General features: G+C 44.4%; 1 protein-coding gene and 1 pseudogene across 1 annotated transcript in view; one reads left to right on the forward strand and one right to left on the reverse strand.

Annotated features, from left to right (window-relative positions):
* LOC138027638 (adipocyte plasma membrane-associated protein-like) overlaps window positions 1-10,000 on the forward strand; it is an 18,817-nt gene that overhangs the window by 2,308 nt on the left and 6,509 nt on the right. The window contains exons 2-4 of the mRNA XM_068875194.1: window positions 885-986; window positions 1,412-1,530; window positions 4,779-4,871. Of these exons, the coding sequence (XP_068731295.1) occupies window positions 885-986; window positions 1,412-1,530; window positions 4,779-4,871 (314 nt within the window). The remainder of the gene's footprint in view (window positions 1-884; window positions 987-1,411; window positions 1,531-4,778; window positions 4,872-10,000) is intronic.
* LOC138027444 (uncharacterized) overlaps window positions 7,298-10,000 on the reverse strand; it is a 3,350-nt pseudogene continuing 647 nt past the window's right edge.

A 10,000-nucleotide genomic window follows, 5' to 3' on the forward strand; every position in this document is an offset into this window, starting at 1 on the left:
ACTTCGCTGAATCATGAATAAATTACAACAGAGTAGCTGCGTAGACGCATAGCTACCTTCCAGAGAACTTGAGCGAATTATGAATAAATTACAATGGGGTAGCCACGTGGGCGCGTCGCCACCTTCCAGAAAACTTGAATGAATTATGAATAAATGACAACTTGAGTAGCCGGGTAGACGCATAGCCACCCTCCAGAGAATTTGAGTGAATCATGAATAAATTACAACGGAGTAGCTGCGTAGACACGTAGCCACCTTCCAGAGAACTCGAGTGAATTATGATTAAATTACAACAGAGGAGCTGCGTAGACGCGTAGCCACGATCCAGAGAACTTGAGTGAGTTATGAATAAATTACAATGGAGTATAGCCATGTGGGTGCATCGCCACCTTCCAGAAAACTTGAATGTATTATGAATAAATGACAACTTTAGTAGCCGGGTAGACGCGTAGCCACCCTCCAGAGAATTTGAGTGAATTATGAATAAATTACCACTTGAGCAGCTGCGTAAACCCGTAGCCACCCTTCAGAGAATTTGAGTGAATCATGAATAAATTACAACTGGAGTAGCTGCATAGACGCGTAGCCACCTTCCAGAGAACTTGAGTGAGTTATGAATATATGAGAAGCCTAGTAGCCACGTAGACGTGTTGCCGGCTGCATACTTTAGCTAGAGATGCGGGGTATTCTGCAGTTGCTCCAAAGGATATTTTATGGCAAGATATCCCTGGGATCAATACCTCTCTGGTAGTAAGGAGATCTCCCAAAAAAAGTTATTTTTATATTCATGAAAGCTTGATAGTTAATTAATAATTCATGCAAATTAAAGTTATAGTATCAACAACTTAATTTGGACTGCAATTTTTGTTCTTTTTTTTATTCAGGGGTGTATCAGCAATGTGCATTACCTTGCTTTTTCTCATTTTGAGCTTTCTTGATGTTCTGCTCTTTTTTCTACCATCACCAATTGATCCTAAACCTTTTAGGTAAGTTGATAGAGCCAGTGCCTATAAAGTAACAAAAATACATTAACTGTCACTTGTTTGTTTGTGAATACACAAGAGTTGGCTATATTTGTCATTCTGTTTGGTATCTTAAGGAATTAATTACCAATACAATGCAACACTGATGTGCTTGCAATTGGTAGATGCTACCAAGAAGGGTTGTTTGTGAAGCCCAATTTAAAGCACTGGCTGTGCAGGGACTTCTTTTGTGAGAACTACCACAACATTCCACCATCTCTGGTGCCTTGTCTGGTGTCTGGTGTCTGGTGTCTGGTGTCTGCCTTGTCATTGAGTGGGTCTGCCAAAGTCCCTTTTTGTGTAATATTGTGTAATACCTTCAGTAAGAGCATGGTAGTATTGAATTTCCATTTTACTCTCTACTTGACTTTCATTTTCGTAAAATGTAGTTTCCAACAGATGCCAAAGTTTGAAGGGGCACTAGAAATCAACAACAACTTAACAAAAACAAAGAGGTTGTTTGAAGAACAGCTGGTGGGCCCAGAATCCTTTGCAGTTGACAGCACAGGTAACTAATAATATTATTTTTTTGCAAATAAAACCTCTAGCCTATGAAGTAAGACATAATGAACGGCTTATTCCAAAGACCTTTCAAAATAGAGATCATGTTTTAGTTTAGTGTCAGGGAGATTAAAGTTTTAGTTTCGTCCGTGGTTCCAAAAGAAGAGTGCAGTAGCATTCTTGTTATTTTTACTTTTTACATTATATACATTATTTATGTATTGTAAGGGTTTATGATTATGATTATGATTATTAATTAGAAGAGATTTTGTATATAACTTACCTAACTATAAAACATTGCAGTAAAATATCAAAAAAAACACAATGTTCTTGTAAAATATCCGTGGTGGTATTGACACCTCTAGTTTAAGCAGTCAATTCTCAATTTATAAGAAATGCCAAACTAAGTTTGATTGTCTTCTGTATGAAATGTTTTTCATCAAGGAAATGTTTTTCATTAAGGAACTGACCCAAATCAAATGTGGGGGACACAAAGACATTATGGAGTGGTATTTGTTCTGCCAAGACAAGCCATAACGAGGATGCTAGTTAGGTAGATGACATGGTGGACAGGATGGGTAGTGTGGAGAAGCATGATGAAGTGAACATCAGCTGTGGAGGATGTGGAAAATACAATTCGGAAGATAGCAAATTGGAAGACTCAGAGCGGGAATGGTGAAAGGGGGTTTTGGTTTAAAGGGTTTAAGTTTGGACAGTGGCAAGGTGCCAGACATGATGGGAAAGGGAAGGATGGTGTTGCAGAAGGATCTTGCCATGGAAAAAGTGGCTAGCAATTACTGACCAATAACTATTGCATGTTTGCCATTGATAAGGAAGCTACTCACTAGGATCTTGGCAGAGAAGTTGTATGGACATTTGCAAGGTAATAGGTTGTTTCCCAGAAGAGCAAAAGGGATGTAGGAAGAGGAAGTGTGGTTTGAAGGATCAGGTGTTTGGTGATAGGGTGAATAGGCCTTCGATGCATTCATGCATTGTTGAAATGTTTTAAACAGTGAAGGTGGCTGACAACAGGAAGGTAGTGTGGTAGTATGAGCAACTACTGCTAAAACTGTGTTGATGTCAAATGGGGAAGTCTTGGTTGAAGTGGTTATCAAACATGGAATATTCCAAGGGGGACTCCTTGTCTCTCTTGCAGGTTAAATTTGATTTCAGGTCAAAATGATTTTAACCTATAGGTTAATATAGGTTGATTTTTAATTTATTTGTCTCTATTTATGATAATGAATACCAGACACAAAGAAATTACAAATCAACCTAGCTAGGTTAAAATCATTTTGACCTGAAATCAAAGTATGGCTGGCATAGTGTTGAGAGCACTCACCTCCCACCAATGTGTTGCCTTAGGTGGGTGAGAGGGTGAGCTATAGACAAGGGTTGTACCATCTTCAAGTAAGACATGCCTTTTAGTGGGTCACACTGCTATGTTCTCCACAACTAGACCTTCAAAGGCGAAATTGTGTCTTCCCCATGTGATTGAGAGGGGGGTCTCTCCAACTAACTACTTTGAGGGGTGAGGAGCCATCTGCTTGGTGGGCGGCTTGGGAGGTACGCTCTATGTGGATATGGAGCTCTCTGACGAGGGAGAGATGGATCATATTCCCTGTGACTCCACTGTCTATTGTTACATGGGCTGGGGTGTGGCCATGAAACATATCCATGTACAGATGAGACTGGCGCGTTTGAACGCAAAACATGGCAGATGCGGTCTTGGAGGGTACATCTTCTACTTCTTCTGGTGAGATGTGGGGATACCCGATGGATGTGTCTTCACACTCATCTTCCAAAATGCCGACAATCTGTCTAGCCTTGGCCATGTAGCGACGATCTTGGTCAGGGAGATAGTATTTGAGGAGGGCAAAACTTTTGAGGTCAAAATTGCATGGTGGGAATTTAATTAGGGCAATAAATGCATGGACTATAGGTGTGGCGAGGCACACAGTGATTTTGGATTGGAGTGATCAGGAACTGGCTGAGGGCAATGGATGTGAAGAAGAACAAGAGGATGACGATGTTTGGGGAGTTCCACAAGAATGGGAGTGTAGCTGGTTGTACATGAAGAGGAAGAAGGATGGTGGGAGAGGATTGGTGAGTGTGCATGATTCTGTGAAAGAGAAGGAACTTGGCCTTGTTTGTCAAGGCGAGTGACAAGTGGATGTTGAAGGTTGTTGGATGTTGCAGGTGGGATAAACAAAGCATGAGTACAAGAGGCTACTGGAGAAGGCAGAGAAGGAGACATTTCGACAGAAGCAGTTGCATGGGAAGTTTATGAAGGATGTCAGTGAAGTGGCTGATGAGAGGTCGTGGTGGTGGATTAGAGCTGGGTATTTGGGGAAGTGCATGGAGAGGTATGTTACCGAAATAAAAATATTTATAATTTGATAATAAAAAATTAATATATAAAAGTGTTTGAAAAAATTAATGGAGAGGTATGTTTTTGCTGCTCAGGAGCAGGCTTTGAAACAAGGATTGACAGTGTGCAGTGTGTGGCAAGAAGGTGGAGTCGGTTGGGCATGTGGCAATTAGTAGTTGTACTGGTTTGGTGGAGAGGGAGTATCGGAGGAGGCACGATCAGATGGGTTTGAGGGTGTACTGCAAGCTTTGTCATGAGTATGGTGTAAAGTGTGCTGATGTGTGGCATAACGAGGTTTAGGATCAGGTGAGGCTGTCAGAGGATGGGAATAGGGAGATCTGGTGAAATAGGAGCATTGAGACAAACTCAGAAGGTGGAACATTACTATCACAGTGGTGGATTGAGCAGCTCAGGAGTGGACGGTTGTCAATTTCTTGGTGCCTTGAGATAAGAACTTGGTGACTAAAGAGGATGAGAAAATCACCAACTACTCTCCTGTTGCAAGGGAAATCAGGAAGTTGCATTGGGTGTTGACGAAAATTGTGCTCTTGGTGGTTGTTTGTTTGGGTGTCTTTGTCTGTTGGTTCAAGGGTTTTAATTGTTAAAGATCACTTGGGATTCCGGGTGTGTTGGGAGGAACGCAGGGCTCTGCAGTCATTGGGACCACCCTAATCCTCCAGAGGACTCTTAGTCTCTATACCCCAAGCCTGGGGCCAAGGCTAGGCAGTGTTTATGCCCGCCGAATAGGCCATTTTCAAAAATACCATCATTCAGCTTGATAGGCCTATTGAATACAATCTCCTTGCAGGTTGTTCTTTTCACAGAAAGTCATGAATTATTATTATAATTCTTCATAATAATTATAATTATATTTTAATTTCTAGGCATACTTTATTCTGGCTTAGCAGATGGCAGAATTGTCAAACTAGAAGACAACAAAGTCATAGATGTTGTTCAAACTGGCAAGCCACCTTGTGGTGAGTGTGAGCAATAATAAAATCTAACACCTATCCTATTTGACTAGAAAGGCTTTGTATTATAGAAATGCAATGAGATGATTTTTTTCTCATAGTGCAAGCGAGGGTTATCTTTCTATCTCACCCATGATTCACTGCATGTCTTAGGAAATACTAACTCTGTACACTTTGTGTTTGCCTTTTGAAAAAAGGTCTGTTTCATGTATTTGTGAGATCAAAGGCAGTATAGAATTAAATAGATAATAATATTGTACTATTAGTTTTTCCAGAATTAAGTGGGATGCCTTGTGTTTAATCCACAAAAAAATGAGAATATTATTCACTAGTTTTCTGTGGTCCACATATATTGAAAAACTGCCCTCTTTCTTGACTACAGGCCTTGGGCTGAATTCGAGGTCTCTGGCACAAATTTTCCCATGAATACACACCTCCAGAAGGTAAATAACAGACATTGCTGAATTGTTCAATTAGCTTCAAAGTGCTGGTTTTGGCTGACTATCAAGTCATATGACAATCACACCATTGCCTTCTTTAAGACAGTGGAGTTGATAACTGAAGGTGATTTAGTCAATGTGATGGAGTCCAGCATTTAAGCCTTCACATTTAATTGACAGTTGGTCATAACCTTGGTCAATGTTTATATAAAGTCATAGTTCAGTGCAAAAATGAAGTGCTAAATAACAATGCAAAGTCCAGCCCTTAAATGTTGTTTGTCCATCGATACGATGAGGACCATCTACATGTACACATCCTATGGAGGGGTGAAGGTGAAGATAATGATGAATGATAAGGGTGATGATGATGCCAATTTTGGAGGACGGCATTGGGCATGTGGAGCGGATGCAATGTGATGAGAAATTCGTTTTCTGTGCGGCCGCAAATGGCTGGTAAGGCCAATCGGCACCCAGAACAGTCTTGGGCAGTGGGGGCAAGGGATGATGGAGACAGTGGCTGGTGTGGTGGTGCCTTTCCTGACTTGTCTGCGCTGCTCAGCTGCTGTGGTCATGTTCTCTTCGCAGGCTTTGGCGCCACGCTTGATGGCTCCATGCCACTTGTCTCTATCTTGAGCCACTTGCTTCCAGTCAGTGTGCTCAATCCCAAAGGCCTTGAGGGAGACCTTCAGGGTGTCTTTGAAGCGCTTCTTCTGTCCTCCTTGGGAGCATTTGCCTTCTAAAAGTTCCGCGAACAAAATTTTCTTTCGTAGTCGGTGGTCTGCCATGCGAGCCACATGCCCAGCCCAGCGGAGCTGGGACTGCATCAGAATGGTGTAGATGCTGGGGAGGTCTGCATGGATGAGGACCTCGGTGTCGGGAATCTTTTCCTGCCACTTGATGCCGAGAATCCTCCTAAGACAGGTGGTGTGGAAGTGGTTCAGCTTCCTTGCATGCTGCTGGTAGGCTATCCATGTTTCACAGCCGTAGAGAAGGGTGGTGAGGACTGCAGCTTGGTATACCTTGATCTTGGTTTCGGCTGTGATGCCTCTCCGATTCCAGACCTTTTTGTTGAGTCTGCCAAAAGTGGCACTCGCTTTAGCGAGTCTGGCATTCAGCTCATCGTCTATGATGACGGGTCTCGCGAGGGTACTGCCGAGGTAGGTGAACTTGTCCACCATGTTCATGACTTCAGTCTTCTTAGTGCTGATCGTCAGGCCAAATTGTTTTCAGGCCTCTACGAACTTGTCAACCCTATGCTGCACGTTGGCTTCTGAGGCAGCGTTGAGGGTGCAGTCATCAGCAAGCAAGAAATCATTGATGGTGCTAACCTTTACCTTGGTTTTTGCTTTGAGCCTCCTGAGGTTGAAGAGTGAGGGGTAAGTGCAGTATTTGATACCAATGCCGACCACCGAATCCCTGAAAGCATGAGACAGCATTGTGGAGAACATGAGACTGAAGAGTGTTGTAGCCAGGAGACATCCCTGCTTCACTATGTTTGTGACAGGAAATGCTTTTGATGTTTCCCCATTGTCCTGAACACGCGCCAGCATGCCATCATGAAACTGTCTGACGATGGTGGTGAATTTGTCAGGGTGTCCGTCTTTCGCATGACTCTCCAAAGGCCATCTCTACTGACAGAGTCAAAGGCCTTGGTCAGATCGACAAAGGTGGATTACAGGTCAGCATTCTGTTCTTGACATTTCTCTTGGAGCTGTCTGGCAGCGAACACCATCTCAATAGTCCCACGATCTTTCCAGAAACCACACTGACTTTCTGGTAGGAGTCCTTGCTCAAGATGGTCATTGAGGTGGTTCAGCAGGACTGTGGCCATGATCTTGCCTGCGATAGGTAACAGGGAGATTCCACGATGGTTGTTGCAAGCTTGGCAGTTTCCTTTCCTTTTGTAGAGGTGTATAATGGACGCGTCCTTGAAGTCTTTCGGCACTGATTCCTTCTCCCACATGATCTGGACGAGAGTCAGAAGCTTGCCCGTCAGGGCCGTACCACCCTCCTCTCTTTGCAGGATCTTGTCCTTTTCTGTGATAAGCATGGTGCAGTCCGCACAGAGTAGCCTGCACTGGTGGGGCCGTAGACTTCCGTAAGGCTGCTGTAGAAGTTCTTCATGTCCTTCCTGTCTGCAAAGCCTTGGATCTCGTCAGCTGTTGCACTCAGCCAGGAGTCTTGCATCTCGCGCAGTTTGAGCTGGACAGTGCTGAGGATGCTCCTCAGTGCGTCTTTCTTGGCTGTTGATGTTGTGTCCTGGATGTGGGCGAGGTGAGCAGCGCATTTCTGCTCCAGCATGGGTGTGATGTCGAAGTGGTTTTCGTCTAACCAATCCTTGTGCTTTCTTGCAGGGGGTCCCAGACACTCCATGGCTGTGTTATACACCGTCTCATGGAGAGAGGTCCATGCTGCTTCAATGTCCTGCTTGTCCAGAGGGATGGCATCCAACCATTCTTCCAAGGTATCAACAGACACTTTCTTGGTGAGTCTTTCAGCTTGGTGATGTTAATTCGCTTTGGTGCCTTCTTGCCTTGCGGTCTTCTCTTGGGCTGCACGTGGATGTTGAGCTTGGACACAATGAGACGGTGGTCTGTCCAACATTCTACAACACACATGGCCTTGGTGATCCTCACATCCTGCCTGTCTCTCTTCCTGACGATGACATAGTCTATCAGATGCCAATGCTTTGAGCGGGGGTCCATCCAGGATGTCTTGTTCCGGGCAGGGAGGTGGAAAACAGTGTTGGTGATCAGGAGGTCATGCTTGGCGCAGGTCTGGAGGAGCAAGAGGCCGTTGCTGTTGCACTTGCCTGTCCCATGCTTGCCCAGCACACCTTCCCAGGAGCTGCTGTCACATCCCACTCTTGCGTTGAAGTCACCAAGAATGATGAGCTTGTCAGAAGCTGGAACAGCGGAGATGACAGCATCGAGGTCTTCATAGAACCTGTCTTTGGTTGGTCATGGTGGGTGTATAGCTGATGACGATGGTGGCAAACTTCTTTCCATACAGTATTGTGCGAAAGTAACGCAAACGAATTTCGACGAAATTCCTGGCTTTTCGGGGCTTTTCGAAGAAATTTCGCGCGATACGATATTTCGACGAAATTTCTCCGCATTTTCGTGACAACTATTGTTTTGATCCGCGCGATTTTTCGAACGATAATTCGCTTTGCGCGATGAATCACCGCGAATTTTCGAGCGATAATTCGCTCCTCTCGAAAAGTCGCTGCGATTTTTCGAAGGATAATTCGCTCCTCCCGAAAATTCGATCTATTGTTAATCAATAGGCCAAGAGAGATTTCGAAACAAAGTTCGCTGAGTGAAATATATAAACAACCTTTCCAATTATTGCGCACAAAAGAAGCCATTAATCTGCCGAAATAGCATCACAGCTCGACGAAATGTTAGCTGTGAAACTCGCCTGGTTGTTTCAGAAGGAGCGCTACATTGTTGACTTGATCCAAAACACCACACTGGGATGGAAATTAACAACAGCCCAACGGATTCGCGAGCGTGCACGTGTGTTCAGATTGAAAAACCCTCACAAATTGTTTTCGAACTGGAGATGTTTTTGTTTTGTTTGTGGAGCAAACTGAGCTCATTGTCTTCGTGATGCAGTTCAGTGTATTCTAATTCTCTGCATATGAAACTGGGCCTGAGATGAACTCGAACAAGGGAAGCTGGTTGAAAGCCTTCCGCAAATTTTAGGTAAGAGTTTAATAATTAACAGAGTTGTCATGGATAAAATGTTAGCCCCGTAATCGGCGATCGATAACTGCAAACCGGCTTGTATTTACAAACAGCTTAACGGCACGCATTTACAAATTTATCACTTGTGAGTTGCACGACAGTTTGTTCGTATCAGCTGCTGAAAGAAATTGCTTGAACGCTCCCGAACTGCCGTTCAATGTGTTGCGAAATTTCGTCAACTGCCTTGCGAATTATCGTTTTTGCTCACGAATTTTCTTTAGCTTGACGAAAATTCGAAGAAAAATCGCCGTTTGTTTAAGCGAATTATCGCTCGACACGCCTTGAAATTTCACTCGAACTTTCGTGCGAATTTTCGTCGAAAAGTCGCGGGAACAAAGAACGAAATTCGCGCATTTCGCTTGCGTTACTTTTGCACAATACTGTAGGAGAGGGGGAGTCTCATGGTCGCAAGGCGGTCGTTCACCCCTTTCGGGGCGCGGGCTAGCTTGCTCACGAGAGAGGTTCTGATGGTAAAGCCAACTCCTGCTTCGCGTCTCTCCTCGGGCGCTCGTCCACTCCAGAAGAAGAAGTAGCCTGAACTCCTCTCTGTTAGTTCTCCCTCATCTGCCAGCCTGGTCTCACTGAGGGCGGCAATGTCAGTCTTGTATCTGGCGAGTTCATCGGCAATGAGCGCAGTTCCTCTTTGAAGGGATGTCTCAGTCACCCCGATCAAGTAGTGTGCTGACATTCCACGTGCCTGTTTTCAAGGGTATAATCTCACTTTTCTTTGTTTTTTGACCGCATTGAGGGGGTCCCTGTCAACAGCAGTAAGCCAGCAAGGAAAGGTGAGGAGCAGGCAATGTTTAGGGCACCTTTTCAAGCCCCTTTCTCATGCCAGGGAGGTGAGCAGTGCTATCCTGAAGAGGGCTGCTCAGACACTCAGATGGCTGCCGGACTCCACTTCTGCTCCAGTCAGTGAAGAATGACCCAATGGCCTGAGTTG

The sequence above is a fragment of the Montipora capricornis genome, chromosome 12, assembly GCF_036669925.1.
Source record: "Montipora capricornis isolate CH-2021 chromosome 12, ASM3666992v2, whole genome shotgun sequence".
NCBI classification, from domain to species: domain Eukaryota; kingdom Metazoa; phylum Cnidaria; class Anthozoa; order Scleractinia; family Acroporidae; genus Montipora; species Montipora capricornis.